This window comes from Triticum dicoccoides, chromosome 3A (assembly GCF_002162155.2).
Source record: "Triticum dicoccoides isolate Atlit2015 ecotype Zavitan chromosome 3A, WEW_v2.0, whole genome shotgun sequence".
Lineage (NCBI taxonomy): Eukaryota > Viridiplantae > Streptophyta > Magnoliopsida > Poales > Poaceae > Triticum > Triticum dicoccoides.
The window spans coordinates 258,890,052-258,912,417 of NC_041384.1; the positions used below are offsets into that span (position 1 = coordinate 258,890,052).

Here is a 22,366-nt window from a genome sequence, read left to right on the forward strand (position 1 = left end):
TGACCCGGAGATGGGGAAGACGCGACAGTGGAGTCGCAGATGGAGAGGAGTGGGAAACTTGACTGGTTCGGATGCGCGGCAGCACTGCCGCCCATGGGAGACAAGAGCAAGAACAGAGGTTGAAGAAGCAGCACGCCTGTTGGATTAACATTCAATGGTCCAACTGCTAGAATCATTTGTTGATTAAGTTGACAAAGCTCTGCGTACACGTCAGCTTAGTAGGCCCACAAGTTAGCCACCAAATCTTTCGGGTCCCAGCTATCATCAGGAGGAATAGTTTTTTTTGCATAACAAGGAGGCACTTCCTTCCGTGTGAAGATACAGCCAGTGGGTCCCAGCTGTCAGGGGGAGGAAACATTTTTTTTAGCTTAATAAGGAGGAACTTTCCTTGCGTGCGACCATGGGCCTTGTGGGTCCCAGCCGTCAGGCTCTCCACTTACATTCCTCTTCCAATGACTCTCGTTTGTTGACCACACCGTGCCGAGCGTAGCGAGGCGATGGACGACGGCGAGGCCCCGGACGGGAACGATCCAGAGATGGGAAGACACGGCAGTGGAGTCGCAGATTGAGAGGAGTACAAGGGTTATAATTGGTTCTGGTGCGGCGTGGGGCTGCAGTCGGTCGAGAATAACTGGAGGTGTGGAGGTGTGGAGGGATCCTGCTAAACAGAGCCGCTAGCCGCCGGAGGCCGGAGCAGGCGGTCCAGGCTACGCTGGAGGAAGAAGACGAGAGATTGAAGGTGCATGCCGATATAAATCCAATGGCCGTGGATGTCAGAATCATTTGTTGACTAAGTAGAGAACGACTTGCGTAGGCTTCGACCTATTGGCCCACATGTCAGACTGCAAAAATGTGGCATATATTTAACCCATATTTTCTAGAATCTACAATCCATTTGCTGGGTTGGGTTAACAAATAATTTCGCGTCAATGCGTCCTATTTAATATTTACTAAGAAATCCCAGTCCATTTGCATTTTCTTGAAATACATGAATTAGCTGGACTTGTTCTGTATATAATGTTAGGTTAGAAGAAGCAATTAATATCAAAACATAAACCGGAGCGACACATTTTGATATATAAAACTAACAAATTAGCAAGTTATTGCTAAAAGAAAAATGAGCGCGTTATTATTACATTGGTCCTTAGAATCTTCACAAGCTTTTGTACGCAATCATCAGGATTTTTCTTGCCTGTGAGTCAAAAACAACCAGGATTTTTCTTTCCAATTTCTGTTAAACATTTACTTTATAAGCTAATAAGATGTGGGATGTTTTTATAATTGTATATATAAGTCTCTATTAAATATACGATATTAGTATAATATAAATATATATAATGTGGTTAGAAGGGAAAATATAAATTGGACACAACATTATTATTTAAACCTATAAGGTTGCTAGCCAACTCGGCTCCCCAGCGATCCCTCGTGAAATGCATTCATGGTCGTTGGATCTTGGTCAACGCTTTCTCTCCTCCGTCCGATCTTCACCAGGGAGTAAATCTAGATTCACCTCGTGGTTCTTTTTCTTCACCAATGACCGGTGGGCTCATCGCTCACGGGTATTGGCTGGGTAAGTTGTCGGGCACGTGAGAAGGGATTCGCCAATCCATGCCTCGCTCCGCCAAAGCTCACACTGGCAGAAACCATAGCCCCCAGCCGCCACACCCCTGACCCCTCCTCCCTCCTCCCTCGCTCCTCACCGCAGCCGTCGTGCCCCTCCCCCGCAGCCCCAGGACCTCCATCTCCTCCATGCGTCCTCGCTGCCGCCGCAGCCTCGGGCGCACCCTCTCCTTCAACCCCATGTGAAATCGAGCATCCTGGCGGTGCCTTGACTGATCCATGATGATGGCTAGCGCAGGTGAGCGCCACGCATGGTGTAGCAGGCTTGGAGGCAGCGGGCGCGGCGGTCAAGGCCAAGGGCACGTCGAGCGACGATGACCACATCCGCCACCAACAACGAGGTGAGATTCACCAAATCTCTCTCTCTACCTCTCTCCATGCGGCCTCCTCCCCTCGACCCCAGATTCGTCGATGAGATATGCCATCCATCTTCTGCAGCCTCATAGTTTTCTTTGTTTATGTGATTATTTTGGAATTTTAGCTCTATGCAGCCACTTTCTTGATTAAGTTCAGAAAATGGCGGCAACTGTTGGTTAGTGGTTGAACTTGGTTCATATGCTTTGAATAAAATTGTTTTCATATATCATGTTATGCAGCCAGGATGCATCAAATCATTTTTTTACTTCACAAAATAATGTTGCGAGCGTAAATTTATATCGGCCAGAGATAGCAATATACCAAGGGTCCTGGGAATTTGATTCATAAATGCAGGGAAGTTATTGATGCATCTGAGCTGCTCTATCTGATTATATTTTATTAAGACCCCGTCATTTTATAAACCATGTAAAGGAATTGCTTAACAAATGTGAGATGTTGTCCTTTATTTGTACATCCATGTTCTTGCACAGTATACAAATTTTGGTCCTTTTTTTTTGCATGTTTTGTTGATTTTTTAAAGCAAGATACTATTTCTACGGGTTCCAAAATGTATCAAAGATTGCCAGGGAGTTGATTACACCATCTGTGGAATATGACATCGCCCTTTAGGTAATTTCACTTTGACCTGGATTAATGACAGGTTGCCAAAAAATATTGGGGGAAATATGGCTCTAGAGAAAGTTTAATGTGAATTTGGGATTGGCATCTCAGTCTGCAATGCATTGAAAATTTATGGTAGAAGTGTTTATATTGTTAACTGGGACGAGGATTAGAATTTCTTGCTTTTTACTAATTGGTTTTGTTTTCTACTTTGCTCTTCCTTCTCAGTCTTTATTTATCTTTGCGGCATAAATTCAAATGATTATTAGCAGTCTGCCTTGAATTACAATGACAACCAGTCAGCACTACAATGTCACGAACTTTGCACTTTGATTTGTTTTCATTGTATAAAGTGTGGATCAATTTCACAGGATAAAGAAGTCTAAGCCTAAAGTCATCATGGTTGAGGTTGATAGTATATCTGCTGGTGATAGTGGTGGAGCTGCTGATCTTATTGCAAGATTCTTATATTTTGCATTTGTAATGACAGTTATAGCAAGAAGCTTAAGAGCACTGTAAATTACCTATTTGGTACCCAACTTCAGGAAACCAACAAAGTAGCAGGTCATTTCATGCCACCATATTCTAATGATTTATGAAAGATATGATTAGTTTTCTTACTATTCTCTGTTATATCCTTATTACCCTTACTGCTGACTGTGACAACTAACATGCTGTTCTCAATTGCTTTCTGGGACTCATTTTATCAGATACAAGTCCGCTTGCAATTTTTGGGAGAATACACAGTTCCTTTGGGTTCATCGCTCGGTTTTGTCCCTGATATGCTTACTGCTCCTACATGGCTCTTCAGGGTTATGGATGGAGTGCGTTATTTCGACGGTCCTCTACTCTATTTTTTTGTTGCGTGTGCCTTCAGGTCCATCAGGTATAATTGTGCTTCACCTCCAAACGTGGTTTTATGCTATCTTGGTGTTTTCTCTTTTGTTTAATTCATTGTTGTATCGCTCAAGGGCATCTTGATTAGTTTGAATTATGCTTTTTTAGCTAGGATGAATTTATGAATGGTTGCCCTTTTCTGTTGATTAAGTATTTGTGTGCAGAGGTTCATCTCCCCCTTTTCATTCTGCGGCATTTGTTTTTCACTTAGTTTACATATGTTTGTTGCTGGTAATGTACTCTTCCTCATGGATTCTTTGGGTTCATGTTCTTTCAGTGCTTTAGGAATCTTCAGTTCCAATGGAAAATAGGATGTATCATGCATGCAAAGATGAGAGGATAGTTGATCCAATTTCCTTGTGCTACAAAGTTATTTGCCATGTTCTTATTTTTTAAATGTGGAACGCACATCTTGGTTCACAACTACTTAATCTTGAAAAATAAAAGGAAAATAATTTTGAGGGAAAATGTAAATCTAAACCAATAAGGGGGCTGGGATGATATTTGGATTAAACAGCAAGCTTGCTAAAGCCAGTCAAGTGCTCAGTGACAATTAGCTTCTGGATTGATTCTTTAGTACCTGGTTAGATCTCATGTGTTGCTGAAGGAGAAGATTGTTGGTCCAGAAGGTCATTTCATTATTTACGAACTTGCGTACAATGCATTGGATAAACCCACGAGTTTGAAGCTCAGCTCCATAAATATTCCCCCCTTGGTCATTTATCTCTACTATTAAAGGAGGATCGAACGTCGTGATGGTTCGACCTCCTCTCCATGGTTCGACCTCGATCCCGCACCGAGGAAATCGCTAGGAAAACAATCCACCCGCACGCCTTGTTCGCTAGCTACTCCTCCATCTCGTGCGATACACGCGGAAAAAACCCAGAGAACAAACGAACCGGTTCAATGAACCTCTACCCCATGATCCGGTAACCCGCACAACATGGCATGCGAAAAGCAACGACCAGGCACACACGTCTCACGCCCCTATCTGCTAGCAACCTCCTCGCTCCTCCCCATCCCATCTATCTGCTGAAAAAATCGCCACGCCATCCCCGCTGCGGCGCCTGCGTCGATGGGCTCCCCTCGGTCCTCCTCCACCAAGCACCCGCCCTCCCATGGTCGTGGTCCATCCTCTACCAAGCTGTTGATTGGGAGTCCCTTGAGGCCTTACCACGACCATGGAATCCCTTGCCCTCGCCTGCGTCGATGGACCCGCCCGTGACCGGACCGAGAGCATGTTATCGCACTCCTCGTCTTCTCCAATCGACACACCCCACCGCTCCGACACGGGCGCATCGACGCCGGAGCTCCCCTGCTCAGCTTCGCCGTGCTGCTCCCCTGCTCTCCCGCACGTCCTCCTCCGCCGCCGGGGACGCCTACGCCACCGCTCCCTCCTGCCTCGCGCAGCTCCCCTGGCCCCCTTGCCTGCCTCCCAAATCTCCCCTCTTTCACCCCCAAAGTTGTTTCTTCTTCCTCCCGCTGCGTCTCCTGCTTGCGCGCTGCGGCGACACCTCCTCCTCGTTGCCCCCGACGCCGGAGGAGGCACGGGGAAAGCAGCAGTGTCTCGCGCTGCGCTTGCGCCACCTCGGGTGTGCGTGGGCCTACGCGCCGGTCGCCGGCTCGGCCGTGCGCCAGTCCGCAAAGGAGGAGGAAGGGGATTCCGTTCGCCGCCAAGGCGTACTGGGTATGCTCCTCGAGTCCCCGCTCTTCAGGCCCCTCCTCACCCCCCTCATCAAGAAGCAGAACAACATGACGCAGGTCCTCTCCTCCCTTGTCAGCTTTCATTTTGTTTGAAATTATTTTGGCCAGCAACTCCGTGGTTTGCTTCTGTTGATTCTGGTCTTGTTATGTTGGGGGCGAGCAGATGCTGTAGCGCACGGGGATCCCCGACCGGCCCATGTTCTTCCCGGAGTACCCTCTCTCTGTACAAGCAAAAGCAGCTATGAGAAACTTTTCATTCAGTCAAGTTCTACTGATTTTTGGTCTTCTTGAATTTTGTATAGTTGAGATAGATGTTCTACTTCTTTCATTCAGTCAGGCTCTACTGAAACATTTTGCAGAAACAATGTACTGCTGAAACTGAAAAAAGGAACAGAAACATAAATGTTCTGCTGAAACTGAAAAAAGGAACAGAACCACACCTGAATAATTTATACTCCTCCTTAATTCTTCAATAGATTTAAAAATGTTCAGACTTTGAATGTTCACTGAAATAGTAAATCTTGTCTTTCCTAAAAACTGAATCTGTATATTAAGTCTTTGCTAAAGAGAAATAGTAAATCTTATCATAACAAATGCTCATTCAGAAGTGTTCAGAAATCTTCAGTTTTTTATCCTGAAATGTTCAATTTTTTGCTCTCTAAATTGTGTGCCTTTATTGCTCATTCAGTGCTCAGTACAGTATTCAGTTTGAGTAAAATTCAGTTCGTGTGGTGAGTTGAAGAGCATTGCTCCCTGCCTTGCTATGCCTAGTTATGTTAACTACAGTATCATTGTCTACTTTGGGGTCTTTTGTGGTGAAAGTATGGGTCTTTTTGTATGGTGGCAAGATGACTAGATGGATTCAAATAAATCTAGCTAATTCAAATAATTCCAAGGAATACCCAGAATGCAGTGTACTCTGCTGGAGCTTCTTTAGCCTATCTTGAGCTTGAGCTTGGGAGCTATCTTGAACTTGCGAGTATATTTGTACGTTTGCTCACAATGGTGTATTGAAAATTGCAAGTTATATAGTGTTAGTGTTTTGTAAATTCAGACTAGATTTGAGCAAGATAAACTTTACTGTTATGATTGATAAAGAAAACTTTAGTGTTATTTAGATTCAGAGCAAGTAAAGGAAAATTTAATAAAAGTTAGTCTTGAGGAATCTGGTGGAATCATATTACTTGTTTCCAAAATAAATTGATTGATTGTGCACTGAAAATTGATTGATTATTTTAGCAAATTTAGATATGTTTATTTGTTGTTAGAAGAATCTTTGACTAGTTACAAGACATATTCCTGATCTGTTATTTTTTTAACTTTGCAAATAATCTATTTCATTCAAACTACAGCTGTGCAACAATGAAGCATATAATCTACTGCAGTTTGATCTACTGCAAATTACCGAATCAATTGACAGCTACTCCTGGTTATCAATTTGATCTTCATTTGCATAAACCTGGTTGGTGCTCGCACTATTTCCTGAAAATAGACCATTATTTACTGAAGATAAACCTGGTTGACCTTCATTTGCATAAACATGGTTTGTGCTCGCACTATTTACTGAAATAAACCATTATTTACTGAAGATAAACCTGGTTGATCTTCATTTTCATAAACCTGGTTGAGTATTACAGAGCAATTGACAGCAATTTGATCTGATTAGAATTCAGATAGCAAAAGTTAACTGAACTTCTTTATTTGTAACATTTATTCAGAGGACATGATCAATTGTGTTTCAAATTACAGAGCAAGCAAGGTCCGGCACTGGAGATGAAAAAGCAAGGAGCCTTGTACTTCTTTCTTCTCACCGACAGCAGCACGAGCAGGGAACCTCCGGCGACAGCACACGAGCAGGGGACCACTATTAAAGGAGGATCGAACGTCGTGATGGTTTGACCTCCTCTGGATGGTTCGACCTCGATCCCGCACCGAGGAAATCGCTAGAAAAACAATCCACCTGCACGCCTTGTTCGCTAGCTACTGCTCCATCTCGTGCGATACACGCGGAAAAAACCCAGAGAACAAACGAACCGGTTCAATGAACCTCTACCCCACGATCTGGTAACCCGCACAACATGGCATGCGAAAAGCAACGACCAGGCACACACGTCTCACGCCCCTATCTGCTAGCAACCTCCTCGCTCCTCCCCATCCCATCTATCTGCTGAAAAAATCGCCACGCCATCCACGCCGCTCACGATCCCCGCTGCGGCGCCTGCGTCGATGGGCTCCCCTCGGTCCTCCTCCTCCAAGCACCCGCCCTCCCATGGTCGTGGTCCATCCTCTACCAAGCTGTTGATTGGGAGTCCCTTGAGGCCTTACCACGACCATGGAATCCCTTGCCCTCGCCTGCGTCGATGGACCCGCCCGTGACCGGACCGAGAGCATGTTATCGCACTCCTCGTCTTCTCCAATCGACACACCCCACCGCTCCGACACGGGCGCATCGACGCCGGAGCTCCCCTGCTCAGCTTTGCCGTGCTGCTCCCCTGCTCTCCCGCACGTCCTCCTCCGCCGCCGGGGACGCCTACGCCACCGCTCCCTCCTGCCTCGGGCAGCTCCCCTGGCCCCCTTGCCTGCCTCCCAAATCTCCCCTCTTTCACCCCCAAAGTTGTTTCTTCTTCCTCCCGCTGCGTCTCCTGCTTGCGCGCTGCGGCGACACCTCCTCCTCGTTGCCCCCGACGCCGGAGGAGGCACGGGGAAAGCAGCAGTGTCTCGCGCTGCGCTTGCGCCACCTCGGGTGTGCGTGGGCCTACGCGCCGGTCGCCGGCTCGGCCGTGCGCCAGTCCGCAAAGGAGGAGGAAGGGGATTCCGTTCGCCGCCAAGGCGTACTGGGTATGCTCCTCGAGTCCCCGCTCTTCAGGCCCCTCCTCACCCCCCTCATCAAGAAGCAGAACAACATGACGCAGGTCCTCTCCTCCCTTGTCAGCTTTCATTTTGTTTGAAATTATTTTGGCCAGCAACTCCGTGGTTTGCTTCTGTTGATTCTGGTCTTGTTATGTTGGGGGCGAGCAGATGCTGTAGCGCACGGGGATCCCCGACCGGCCCATGTTCTTCCCGGAGTACCCTCTCTCTGTACAAGCAAAAGCAGCTATGAGAAACTTTTCATTCAGTCAAGTTCTACTGATTTTTGGTCTTCTTGAATTTTGTATAGTTGAGATAGATGTTCTACTTCTTTCATTCAGTCAGGCTCTACTGAAACATTTTGCAGAAACAATGTACTGCTGAAACTGAAAAAAGGAACAGAAACATAAATGTTCTGCTGAAACTGAAAAAAGGAACAGAAACATAAATGTTCTGCTGAAACTGAAAAAAGGAACAGAACCACACCTGAATAATTTATACTCCTCCTTAATTCTTCAATAGATTTAAAAATGTTCAGACTTTGAATGTTCACTGAAATAGTAAATCTTGTCTTTCCTAAAAACTGAATCTGTATATTAAGTCTTTGCTAAAGAGAAATAGTAAATCTTATCATAACAAATGCTCATTCAGAAGTGTTCAGAAATCTTCAGTTTTTTATCCTGAAATGTTCAATTTTTTGCTCTCTAAATTGTGTGCCTTTATTGCTCATTCAGTGCTCAGTACAGTATTCAGTTTGAGTAAAATTCAGTTCGTGTTGTGAGTTGAAGAGCATTGCTCCCTGCCTTGCTATGCCTAGTTATGTTAACTACAGTATCATTGTCTACTTTGGGGTCTTTTGTGGTGAAAGTATGGGTCTTTTTGTATGGTGGCAAGATGACTAGATGGATTCAAATAAATCTAGCTAATTCAAATAATTCCAAGGAATACCCAGAATGCAGTGTACTCTGCTGGAGCTTCTTTAGCCTATCTTGAGCTTGAGCTTGGGAGCTATCTTGAACTTGCGAGTATATTTGTACGTTTGCTCACAATGGTGTATTGAAAATTGCAAGTTATATAGTGTTAGTGTTTTGTAAATTCAGACTAGATTTGAGCAAGATAAACTTTATTGTTATGATTGATAAAGAAAACTTTAGTGTTATTTAGATTCAGAGCAAGTAAAGGAAAATTCAATAAAAGTTAGTCTTGAGGAATCTGGTGGAATCATATTACTTGTTTCCAAAATAAATTGATTGATTGTGCACTGAAAATTGATTGATTGTTTTAGCAAATTTAGATATGTTTATTTGTTGTTAGAAGAATCTTTGACTAGTTACAAGACATATTCCTGATCTGTTATTTTTTTAACTTTGCAAATAATCTATTTCATTCAAACTACAGCTGTGCAACAATGAAGCATATAATCTACTGCAGTTTGATCTACTGCAAATTACCGAATCAATTGACAGCTACTCCTGGTTATCAATTTGATCTTCATTTGCATAAACCTGGTTGGTGCTCGCACTATTTCCTGAAAATAGACCATTATTTACTGAAGATAAACCTGGTTGACCTTCATTTGCATAAACATGGTTTGTGCTCGCACTATTTACTGAAATAAACCATTATTTACTGAAGATAAACCTGGTTGATCTTCATTTTCATAAACCTGGTTGAGTATTACAGAGCAATTGACAGCAATTTGATCTGATTAGAATTCAGATAGCAAAAGTTAACTGAACTTCTTTATTTGTAACATTTATTCAGAGGACATGATCAATTGTGTTTCAAATTACAGAGCAAGCAAGGTCCGGCACTGGAGATGAAAAAGCAAGGAGCCTTGTACTTCTTTCTTCTCACCGACAGCAGCACGAGCAGGGGACCTCCGGGTGGCAACACGAGCAGGGGACCAGTAGCAACTTGCAGAGGAGCAGGGGAAAGAGCTCGAGCTTGAGGTCCAGGCGCGGCCGGAACTCGCGGTCGAGGCGCTCGACACCCAGGCGCGCGCAGGTCCTGGCCGGCGGCGGCGCAGATCCTGGTGGAGGGAGGGGATATCGGCCGCGCAGGCCTGGCGGCGGTCCAGGTCCTGGGTGGCGGCGGAGCACGTCCCGCGCAGCGGCGGAGCAAGCAATTGGGTGGCCCAGGTCCTGGGCGGCGGAGGACCACGTACTTGGCGGCGGCGGAGCAAGCAATTGGGCGGCGCAGGACCTGGGCGTCGGAGGAGCACGTCCTGGGCGGCGGCGGAGCAAGCAATTGGGCGGCGCAGGTCCTGGGAGGCGGAGGAGCAAGCCCTGGGCGGCGCCGGCGTAGGTCCCCGACGGCGACTTGCCCTGGCGACGCGCGCGGGCGACAGACAGAGGAAGAAGGAAGGAAACGGCGACCTGTTTGTAATAGATTTTAAGCTACGAGGGCGTTTTTGCAAAATTCACAGTACACTAAGCTGTGGACAACTTTTTCCGGACGGAGGGAGTAGGAGCAACATTAACACACTTCACAAGAACTAGATAGACAGTGTACTTGTAGTACCATATGCTGCGATAACGAATACTGCCAGATATTCAGTCTGTTTACACATTAACATGACACCTTGTGTTCAGTGGCGTCACTATTTATCACAGGAAACTGCAATGCATGGTTTTTGTATTAAAAATTTGAATGTCGTATAATTCGAATGCAGAAATTTAGTCAAGGTATAAATTCAAGTCATGTTAACATCATCAGTCTGTTAAACATAACTTACAGAATGGTACTCTTTTCGTATCATGATGCTCAAGTTCCGTCCACTTGGTGACTTGCTTAGCTTGCCGCGGAACTGTAGTGTATCTACTTTATGCTTCTGATCCATCATAAGTTATTAGCGCATTCATGTTACGACACTAACTTGTCAACACCAAGGTGGTAATCTTGCTTCAGATCTTGGATGAGTTACTGGGGCTGTTCAGGCCATGACTCCAAATTGTAATTGCTATCTTGAGGACGGGCAATCTTGTGTAACTGAAAGTGATAATTCTTCAAAAACCCGGCTCTTGCTATTTTCCATGTAGTTTATTTCATTCTGCGACATACTCCCTCCGTTCCTAAATATAAGTCTTTTGAGAGATTTCAAATGGACTACAACATACGGATGTATATAGACATATTTTAAAGTGTAGATTTACTCATTTTGTTCCATATGTAGTCACTTATTGGAATCTCTTAAATGACTTATATTTAGGAACGGCGGGGGTATTTGGTTTTGTCATCAAATGATTGGACTATTTTTTGAGCATTTATTTATTACTCTTTTCCCTCCTGCAGAGTGCTCTTGCTTGCTAAAGGCACAGGCATACACAAATCTTTCATCGTGCCATTGTTTGTTCTGCAAGCACCTAGCACTGTAATCTCATGGATCAAGTAAGGTTCTGCCATTTGGCCCAAAAGAATCATTACCTTTTCCTCTTTTCTTGCTATAGCTATTGGATGTTTATTCTTTTTGAGACAAGAACACTTACTTTTGGCGTACTTATCCTATGGTGTCTATTCCTAATTTTAGGAGTGAATATGGGATGTGGACTGCTTTTCTTGCGCTTGCAGTGCGTTTGTTCTTACCCTTTCCAGGTAGAGTGACAACGAAGATCCATACGTCCTGCTTAAAATTAAGTACAATATTTGATAATACCTGAAACAGATATATGTTACTTATGCACATGTGTCTTGTCTGTTTAAGGTGACCTAGATGGCGGTCAGCGTTGCTCCTTACCAGGTGATGAATGTGAGGTATGTAACATGCTCGCCATTCCGGAAGACATTAGCTATACTGCTGCATATGTCTTTGATAATTCATCCGCTTGGTCAATTGTCCACTAAATGTGAAGTGGCTAAAAAGAAAGGAAATTAACATGTAGAAGAAGTTGAAGAACTGTTAAGCAGAGAATTCATCGCCTAGCTTAACCAGTGCAACGTGAATAAGGATTAAGAGGATCTAGCTTAATCCATGTGTATGGTAGCAGATCATATACTTTGCTTTTTTCAATTTTCTAAATTACAGTTTCACCCCTAGATGGATGAAGTGGCGCCAAGCTTCTGACATTCTCTGTGACAAGAGAGTGCCACAAAAGCTAAAAGGCAAGTTCTACAGGACGGCGGTTCGACCCGCAATGTTGTATGGCGCGGAGTGTTGGCCGACTAAAAGGCGACATGTTCAACAGTTAGGTGTGGCGGAGATGCGTATGTTGAGATGGATGTGTGGCCACACGAGGAAGGATCGAGTCCGGAATGATGATATACGAGATAGAGTTGGGGTAGCACCAATTGAGGAGAAGCTTGTCCAACATCGTTTGAGATGGTTTGGGCATATTCAGCGCAGGCCTCCAGAAGCTCCAGTGAATAGCGGACGGCTAAAGCGTGCGGAGAATGTCAAGAGAGGGCGGGGTCGACCGATTTTGACATGGGAGGAGTCCGTTAAGAGAGACCTGAAGGATTGGAGTATCGACAAAGAGCTAGCTATGGACAGGGGTGCGTGGAAGCTTGCTATCCATGTGCCAGAGCCATGAGTTGGTTGCGAGATCTTATGGGTTTCACCTCTAGCCTACCCCAACTTGTTTGGGACTAAAGGCTTTGTTGTTGTTGTTGTTGTACAGTTTCACCCCTAGCCTCATTTGCGGGTAAAATGTTATAGTTTGCGCAAGCAGCAGATCTAGATAATCTTTTGTAGGGCGTGAGTTACTGGATAGACATCTAATAAAAAGAGGCATCTTCTTTCGGCTCGATACAGAATATATCAGTGCTATTGGGTGCTCTTTGGTACTACAATTGCCTCACCCACTCTACAAAAACTTGAGTGTATATGGTCTTTTGTTCTTCACTATTACTTTATTAAGGCTGCAAAATTTGTGATATGTACAGATGAAAACACATACTGCGACATAATTGATTCATCTGACGATTCAGTGTTCCCTGTTCTTTTTGTGTGAACTCCAGCCAGAAATATTTAGCCGGGGTATTTTTTGCCACTTATTGTCTGTTACGGAGAGTTGGTGTTTCTAGACACAAAATATTTTGTTTACTGGTTTATACCATGGGTCAGTTCAATCTCAGGTTAAATTAGTCAGTGTTGATCAATAATGAAATGTAGCCATTGGTTGATTGATCATTGATGGTACAGATGTGCAAAGCAACAATTATATACCCCACTGTGTTGGACCCAAATACCTTCCGGAAAGAAGTTCTGAAGGGTGGGATACTAGACAACCATGTAATTTCAGCTATATCTTTATTATATAAAATAGGTGGAATTTTAGGTATGTTCTGCTATCCCCCCCCCCCTCTCTCTAATTTGGTGCTATTGGTTTGTTAAGGTACCTATTTATTTTGAGTTTTTTCTGTGTCAAACACAAAGGTTGAATGTATGGCTTAGCACTAACTTCATGTGGGTTTTTCTGCTCAAGTTATTTCAGTTATATGCCTCAGTTAATACTTCGCAGGATCTTGAGGAGTTCTTTTGTATTGTATTGCTTTGAAGGTGAATCTCATTCCTCGGATTTTGCTCTGTTGTCGTAGCACTTTCAGATTTGAAGTTATGTTTCTCAAGTAAGAAGTAGTATCTTTGTGCTTTTAGCAATGAGAATATTTGAGGAACTACCTATTACAACATCATTTTCTAGGAAAATTAGATCATAACAAGAGACGATGAATCATTTATTTTCTTTGTTGTGGGTAGGGTCAAATTTTGAATTACCAAGCTTTTGTTTGATTTTGATTGACCAGGCTTGCTTGCTGCTTGCTTGTCAATCAAGCTATGTTGGTCGATTTTAGAGACAAACTTGTCTTCGAATAAGACTATCTAGAAGCAGCAAGGCAAAGACATCCATTGCATTACTAACTGGGATAATTTTGACTTGTTAGCTACACCCTTTGGATGGTCCTAATTGTAGAAAATTATTATAGACAATCAACCCTTCAAATTTCACCATCATGAAAGAATCTAAATATAGTATGTTTTCTTCTCTTACTTTTTTATTATACTCTTCTACTCTTATAATTCATCAAATGCTAACTATTACCGTCACTTTAATGCTCGGAACCCCTGGTTGATAATTTATAGTGGGTCAGTTCTGTGTTGATTTCTCTCATGATGATTGATGCTTTGTTACATAGATAGAAAAAAATTGAGAAATCAGATGGAGAAGGAATGGCACAACCGTGAAAAATAAGTCAGATGCTTGTTGAAAGATATATACTGTGAGTTTCATATATTTTGGTTCTATAAGGATTCAATTTTTTAAGGAGGCCGGAGTGGAGAAGTAGATGTGACATAGAGAAACATGGCTATGCAGGGGAAACGGGAAATCACACTTTGACAAATGTTTCTATAGTCATGTGTTATTCTGTAGCCACTGAGCAAATGCATCGACATACATGTGTCAGAGACGCTGTATGCTCTTTGATTGTTGATAATTTTTTGTTTCTCGTGGACCTTGTTTGACTTTTGGATGTGGTGTGAATTCTATGGGCTAATATGTCAAGCTTTCGATGGTTCACTATGTACGCTTGTTTGGTGATTCAATATTTGTCAGTGTGGTAATAAGCCACATACGACACAAATTCTTCTATTTTGCCGAACACATCCTCTTGAAGTACAAGATATTTTTATAACCATGTCTACAACTCATGATCTCTATGCCTAAATTTATTGTTTGGTGCCATTGTGACCAATATCCCTTAAGCTATACGAGGTTTGATTGAGAACATGGAGATACATTTTGTCTTACTCGTGATGATAAGTATGTACGTCAACTATTTTATGGCCGAGTGCTTTTAGCAGAGGGCTTGTTAGGGCAATGAGAGGACGGTTCTGGACCTTCTCCTCAACCAACGTTGACGGAGAGCAATGAGTTGACTGTGTTTGCTGATGATGGCGATAAAACTGGCAAGGTGGGAACACCAACAATAATGATGAATGACATGAAAATTTATTGTTCCGTGGCAACGCACATGCATTAAACTAGTGTACATAACGGTGTGATACGACACCTATAGAAATTGCTACTGATACTTGGAAGGTCATATTTACACTAATATGAAGATGCGGCTTTATCATTTTGAACCATGTATCATGTTAGCGTACTGTTAGTATCATGTTTGTCCATTCTTCTTTGCGTAAACTTCAGAGATATCTGTATTATAGTAAAAGAATCAGTGAACTGTTCACTTGAAACTCTTTAAAACTTTGAGAGCAGTGTTTATTTACCTTACTTAGCAATTGTAAGGGTATCCTGTTAAACTACTTGCTGAAATTCTGTATTCTATTACTGTTAAAGGTCATCCGCCGGCAGATCATTCCAGTACCACTCTACCGGTGTTTGGCCTGAATCTGAATAATTAAATCTCACAACACAGTTACACAACATAAGTTGGAAGTAATGTGAGCTTGCTTGTTTGGTTCTGCTTGATATATGTTGCCAAGATTTGTCTTTGTCTCCTCTGTGCACCCATCGTCTTCTAACCTCCTCTCATCATCAGGTATAAGGCGAGTTGTGTCCCTGGTAGAGGTGCAGATCAAGGAGGTCGACAAATGGGATGATGTTGGGTGACGTTCACTAAGGAGGAAAAAGGTGCAGGTCGTTGTTTTTTTTGGCGATGGCAGCAACATACTTCCTTGAGTGAAGAAAGGAATCCCCAGCCTGAAGCTTCGCACAGGTATGTCTGAGCGTCTTATTTGTTAGTGTGTTGCCAGCTCTGGGAAATGCATGCCGAGTAGTTGTTGGCTTGTTGCATGTATGTTGTTGCTACATTATTAATTCTTTTTTTTGCTGAGAATACAAACTATGAAGCCACTATTTTCATACTGTAGTTGTAGATGTAAATCCTTTATTCTCGCAACAGTTAATTCTAAGTCCATTCATATCATTGCAGATTTTTCCTATTCTCTGAGATGGATGATGATGAGCGGTGCAACCGAAAATTCAGAGCTGGGCTTTACACACTTCAGTGGGTAAGTGAGGTTCAAGTTTTTCTTCTTTCCCCTATTACTGCTCGGTTGTACAGAGAGCAGTGGGTTTATATTAGCTAAATGTTAGATTGGAATGCAGGAGTGGCATGACAGCACCAAGGTAGAGACCTGAAGAGAAGCAAAGGGACGGAGCAAGGAAACTAGAACCACGTTGTCGTGATGTGGGTCGTGTCGTCTTCGTCCATCTCCATGGAGGTATATATATATATATATATATATATATATATATATATATACACACACACACACACACACACATACATATAGGTTAGGTATAGGAAATGAGACCATCTCCATGGAACTCTGTCTGATGTGTAATGTCCTCATAGGACCTTACCGACCAAACTAAACATTCACTCATAGTTTTCATTTTCTCACTTATCATCAATAAGAAATTTTTTGTTTAAAACTTAAAAGTCAAACCTGGATTTACCGCTTGTGTCTACTCCAGTGTGTTATATTCTTCAGAATGTCTTTATGAGCAAGAACAAATCAATCATAAATTTTCAGAACGTCTCTATTGAGTTTTTTCCTTCTATATCCTATCTTCTCAGCACTTCTAGAAAGAGGTCAGACCTCACTGATTTTTCCTTCCTGTCCTTATAATTTATCTGTTTTCGTAATAACTTTTAGCATGTCATAACATTCTAATTATGCGCTCTTATATTATTATATTCTTACAATCTTGTGTTTTGAATAATTCTTGTGGCTTGAAGTCAGAACAATTTTATGTTTTAAATATATCCAAAGGATGATAATCATCCGTGTCAAGATGAGTGCACGAGAAAGATATAGAAAAAATAAAGGTGAAAAGGGCCTGAGTACTGTTTCCTCACTTTTCATGATGTGAATGTCCTTTAATTCTCGTTATTTCTATTAAAGAAAGTAAAAAAATACTCATGTATATTAAGTACTTTAATGCATATTTTGAAAATTTGTGTTCTACAGTTCAATCAATGAGACCAATAGTTTGTGTAGAAACATATTAAACAATTATAGATGTTACCTGCACATGAGCGCGCCCATGGAGAAGCCAAATTGTATTAGAGAAAGTGAAAAATAATAATTCACATGTCTGAGGTTCAGTTTCATACTGGTTGCAATTTCTTACAGATAGGTTATTTTGTTGTAGGATAAATGGAGGTAATAAGATCATATAATACTAATGGGCTTGCTCTAATCCCAAAGCTCATTGGTGTTGGGACCATCTTGAAAATTATGCTTCCACCTATTGATTTGTGTTGCCTTAGTTTGTTTATAATGTAACCAGTTCAAGGACTGACGAGTCTTCGAGCCCTATGACCTTTTTTTTAAGATTGAGCCCTATACCCTACGAGAAATCAGTGGCATGAATGTGCTTACTTCTACAGAATTTGTGGCATATGCAAAAATACGTACACATGTCTTGCCTCACAATGCCCTCTGGATGAAACCACCACTATGATTTATCATTTAAAGTTTGCCCTTCCATTGTAGCAGACCAACATGTCCTTGTTTCTTTAATTGACTTCTCATTTCATGTTTGCGCTTCTACTACAACAGAACAACATGTCATAAACATGGAGCTGAGCATTCCAGATCCCTTCAAGACAGAGATGTAGAGAGTGGCTCCATCACTGAAGAGAGGACAAACATTGTGCAAGGCATTTTTGTGCAGCTCCTTTCACAAATGAAGGAATTACAATGCATCTGACCTGTAAAGGATTGTGACGGACAAAGTGCAATGAATCCACAGGAGTGGGAGGGGAGAGTTTACGAAGAATGTTTCAAGGACAAAGTGTGACCTGGATTCCTAAGTTATACCCAACGTAGCAAAATTGTATAGAGAGAATGCCCGCATTTTGAAAACTCCATTACATAATTTGAGGCTATGTTCCTTTCAATTTTCAGCATTATTAAAAAGATCCTTATTATAGCTAAATTTCCATGCATTTATTTTCAAATAACTCTTGGTTAAAAATGAGTCTTATTGTAGATGGCAAGCCTCTATTCTTTTTTATTATTATAGGGGGGTGTTAGATTTGTTACTATATATGCTTGTCCACAACTAAACCAAAAAATCATGGATTTTCTTTTCAATTTGCACATGGATTTAGCTGGTCTATGCGCTATTTGACAGACCGATGGGTTTGACATGGTCTTTGTGCTTGCTTAAGCATAAAGTTATTGAAAAAATGCAAATATTTTCAACGCGACCATGGTATCAAATCGGACTCTACGCCATTTGGCTAAGGTAAATTAAAAAGTGTGTGTACATCTCATTGTAGACAACAATCTCTATTTTTTTATTAAAAGAGGGTAAATTTTGTTATCATATGTCCTTGCCCACATATAAACCAGCTAAAACATGGTATTTTTTTAGTACATGGATTAAGTGGGTCTTTGCGCTATGTCCTTGCAAAATGAAACTACTTTCATCATCGACAACATGGCTTTAGCGGGTCTCTGCGCCATTTGGCGCAACAGGTCAACTAGTTCTTATATATAGATAAATAAAGCAGAGATCTGTGTTTTATTAAAAAAAATACATCGGGCTGCCGATCTTTAAGAAAAAGTAAAACCTACACTGGGAGGCCCATAGGCCGGTACGTACATGATGGACCTCAAAAAATAGTTGAAACCACTGTCTCGGTATGTCGTGGGCTGCACATGTTAAAAAACAAAACCTAAGCCTAGCTGATATTTGTTCGCCCTCTAGAAAAAAATGATACCGGCTAGATCCCCGATACCCCTTTCCCGCAAAAACGAAAAAAAAGATCCTCGATACCCCTTAAAAAAGCTCCCCGATGACAGTCATTGTTGGAAATTTATTTCGTTTATTGACTAGGTTGACAAACCCATGGGCCCAACGTCAGTATACAATTAGGAGGAAGCTTTTTTTCTTTCAGTGAGGCACTTGCTTGCGTACGGCTTGGATCTGGTGGGTCCTCACTATCAATCTCTCGGTGTACATGTAACACCCTCGATGCGACTATAGCTCCCACGTGTCGAGGCACGACTTAGAGACATAATCGCATTGAAGGCATATGTCGCAAGTTAGGCAATCTTCACAACATCCCATGTAATATAAATAATAAAGGGGAGATAACATAGTTGGCTTACACTCTCCACGTCAATCAAGGTACATAAATAACATTACATCATCCAAACACTCATGGCCCGACTACGACGCCAAAATAAAAGATAACCCAACATGCGACACGGTCCCGATCACCCCCAACAGGGCACCCCTACTGATCATCAGGAAAGGAAACATAGTAACGTTGAGAGTCCTCGTCGAACTCCCACTTGAGCTCGAGCGCGTCACCTGGAGCGGAATCGTCAGGCCCTGCATCTGGTGTAATACTAATCTGTGAGCCACAGGGACTCAGCAATCTCGCACCCTCGCGATCAAGACTATTTAAGCTTATAGGTAAGGCAAGGTAAAAATATATGTGGAGCTGCAGCAAGCGACTAGCATATATGGTGGCTATCCTGTTCGCAAAAGAGAGCGAGAAAAGAAGGCAAAGCGCGAGCGAGAAACTAGAGGACAACCTGCGCAAACATTACTCCAACACCGTGTCCACTTCCCGGACTCCGCCGAGAAGAGGCCATCACGGTAACACACTCAGTTGATTCATTTTAATTAAGTTAAGGTTCAAGTTATCTATAACCGGACATTAACAAATTTCCATCTGCCCATAACCGCGGGCACGGCTTCCAAAAGTTCAAATCCCTGCAGGGGAGTCCCAACTTAGCCCATGACAAGCTCTCACGGTCAATGAAGGAATAGACCTCCTCCCGAGATGTTCCGATCAGACTCGGTATCTCGGTTCTTCAAGACACTTCGACGGGTTAAAACAAGTCCAGCAACACCGCCCGAATGTGCCGACAAATCCCGATAGGAGCTGCACATATCTCGTTCTCAGGGCACACTCAAATAGGTCAAGCTACGAGTAAAACCAACCCTCGAGTTTCCCTGAGGTGGCCCCGCAGGCTGCCTGGTTCGGACCAACACTCAGAGGAGCACTAGCCTAGGGGGCTTTAAACAAGATGACCCTCGGGCTCCGGAAACCCAAGGGAAAAAGAGGCTAGGTGGCAAATGGTAAAACCAAGGTTGGGCATTGCTGGAAAAGCTTTAATCAAGGTGAACTATCAAGGGGTTCCCATTATAACCCAACCGCGTAAGGAACGCAAAATCCGGGAACATAACACCGATATGACGAAAACTAGGGCGACAAGAGTGGAACAAAACACTAGGCGAGAGGCCGAGCCTTCCACCCTTTACCAAGTATATAGATGCATTAAGATAACATGGCAATATAATGATATCCCAACAAGTAAAATAATGTTCCAACAAGGAACGGTCTCCAATCTTCACCTGCAACTAGCAACGCTATAAGAGGGGCTGAGCAAAGCGGTAACATAGCCAATCAACGGTTTGCTAGAACATGGTGGGTTAGAGGTTTGACATGGCAAATTGGGAGGCTTGAAAGCAAGTGGTAGGCATCGTAGCATTGGCATATCAAAAGAGCGAGCATCTAGCAAAGCAAAGATAGTAGTGATTTCGAGGGTATGATCATCTTGCCTGCAAAGTTGTCAGAGTTGACTGGATCCTCGAAAGCAAACTCAACGGGCTTCTCGTTAGCGAACTCGTCTCCCGGCTCTACCCAAACAAGACAAACAAGCAACAAGGACACAATCAACCACGTGCAAGGATCAAATAGTATGATGCAAGGATGGTATGCTATGCGGGATGCATATGCAAGATTTGACGAGGGATGCATGAACCTGGCCTCAAGTTGCGAATCCAAGTGCGCCACTGGAAACATGAGATGAAATCGCTTGAAAACGATATAAAGAACGCCGGAATCGGAGTTACGGTTTGGAAATGGCAAGCGATTCAAATATGACCACGTTCTGCGATTTACAGCAAGTAGCCATCTAAATGCAACGAGATGAACATGCTACAGCACTCAATCATGGCATAAAAATACATGGCAGGGATGCATTCAAGATGCTTAACAAAAGTCTAGCACTGAGCTACGGCCAATTCATCGATTAACAGGTTCAAACAAGCATGGCAAAAATGCATATGGTAAACAGATTTCAGACTTAGTGAAATCAACACTTGTCTGGAATTTCAGATCAGGTAGCACTCTTTGGAGCAACAAAACTACATGCTACAGGACCTGAACATGGCAAAGTAAAACATGGCATGGAGCTACTCAAAAAGCTTAACAAAATTCCCTTAGTGACCTTGAGCCAAAAGGGATCAGAAAACACATTTGCAAGCATGTGAACATAGCAAAAGCATAATCAGTTTTCAGACTTAGTGAAAACCGGCACATGCTGAAAACAGATATCAAGTAGGCATGTTTACGAGCTCGATGCACTCACTACGGAGCAAGTCATGAAAATCTAAGCATACATCCATCAATAATACTTAAAATGCAAGCTAGACATGGCAAGAACAATAGCATAGCATGCACGGATCAACTACAACATCATCGGCAAAATTGCTAACAAGTAGACAATCTGCCCAGATTCACGAAGTAGCAAAAGTAGAGCTCGATTGACTCAATCTAGGGTGCTCCATAATTGCAAACAAAGACATGATGGATAGATCACTACAATATTAATAAAACATCCTTAGTGATCATCCTCAAAAGAGGCACGGATCATTAGGAAACAACATGAACATATGGCATCATGAGAAAAACAGATCAAGGACTTAGTGGAATTGCTAAGTCCCTGAAATCAGCACTAACAAGTGCCTCACTTTGCAAGCTTGTGCTAGCCACCACACACATCACAAAAATACATGGGTTGCACCTCTGGAAAGATGGCAAAACCCTTAACAAAACATATGTAGAACTCATGGGCATATCATGCACACATTAATCATGACAAAAATGACAAATATCTAAATGGAGTAGCAGATCTGACAATTATCTCAAGTAGCACTCTTCTAATAGCATTTCAGGCACCAAGATGAACTCAAATGAAAATGATGCAATGGAATGAAATGATGTACTCTCTGAGGCAAACAATTTGATATGCTATATGCCCAAATCGGAGCTACGGATGCAAAGTTACGGCACGATGAACATGGGCATATGGATTAGGGTTTTGGGAGAAAAAGTCAACCGAGGAGGGGATCTAGATCTGGATCGGATCCGGCTGGCACGGAAAACGAGGTTCGCCGGACTCGGAGATCGAGCTCGCCGGAGTCGTCAGGGCTGCGTCGGACTTGCCGCGGAGGACGAGGGGGCCGGTCGGAGTCGCGGACGGGCGCCGGAGCGAGGCGGCGGCGTCGGCCGGTGGGAGCAGCGCGGCGGGGCGACGCCG

At 42.9% G+C, this 22,366-nt stretch overlaps 1 protein-coding gene and 1 long non-coding RNA gene across 7 annotated transcripts; both read left to right on the forward strand.

The window, feature by feature from the left end:
• The first annotated feature begins 1,643 nt into the window (after window positions 1-1,643).
• LOC119268037 lies at window positions 1,644-17,926 on the forward strand. Its single transcript, XR_005132801.1, has 7 exons — window positions 1,644-1,964; window positions 2,973-3,165; window positions 3,312-3,487; window positions 15,547-15,723; window positions 15,940-16,018; window positions 16,116-16,231; window positions 17,579-17,926. It is a non-coding gene; the product is annotated as an uncharacterized LOC119268037 (long non-coding RNA).
• On the forward strand, window positions 4,457-14,564 carry LOC119268036. 6 transcript variants are annotated; one of them, XR_005132800.1, is made up of 7 exons: window positions 4,457-5,259; window positions 5,366-5,462; window positions 6,555-6,664; window positions 9,845-11,439; window positions 11,579-11,643; window positions 11,753-11,802; window positions 13,190-14,564. XR_005132800.1 is itself a non-coding variant. In XM_037549529.1 (7 exons), exons 4-7 carry the CDS (start codon window positions 7,535-7,537, stop codon window positions 10,354-10,356), a joined length of 1,299 nt encoding a protein of 432 aa, XP_037405426.1. In that variant the 5' UTR covers window positions 4,470-5,259; window positions 5,366-5,462; window positions 6,555-6,664; window positions 6,952-7,534; the 3' UTR covers window positions 10,357-10,654. The 6 variants fall into 6 exon arrangements, 5 of the variants coding, with proteins under 5 accessions (XP_037405426.1, XP_037405425.1, XP_037405427.1 ...); XM_037549529.1 differs by lacking the exons at window positions 11,579-11,643; window positions 11,753-11,802; window positions 13,190-14,564 and adding exons at window positions 6,952-8,114; window positions 8,221-8,317; window positions 9,448-9,557 and having other exon boundaries at window positions 4,470-5,259; window positions 9,845-10,654; XM_037549528.1 differs by lacking the exons at window positions 11,579-11,643; window positions 11,753-11,802; window positions 13,190-14,564 and adding exons at window positions 8,221-8,317; window positions 9,448-9,557 and having other exon boundaries at window positions 4,470-5,259; window positions 6,555-8,114; window positions 9,845-10,654.
• Window positions 17,927-22,366: the final 4,440 nt, after the last annotated feature.

Excerpts from the sequence above, each read along its gene's own strand:
- LOC119268036 (XM_037549526.1), top strand. The coding sequence starts at position 7,535 with ATGGAATCCCTTGCCCTCGCCTGCGTCGATGGACCCGCCCGTGACCGG. Across the intron at positions 8,318-9,447 it reads TATGAGAAACTTTTCATTCA|CTGTGCAACAATGAAGCATA; the intron begins GTCAAGTTCTAC and ends TTCAAACTACAG. Across the intron at positions 9,558-9,844 it reads TCTTCATTTGCATAAACCTG|AGCAAGCAAGGTCCGGCACT; the intron begins GTTGGTGCTCGC and ends TTCAAATTACAG.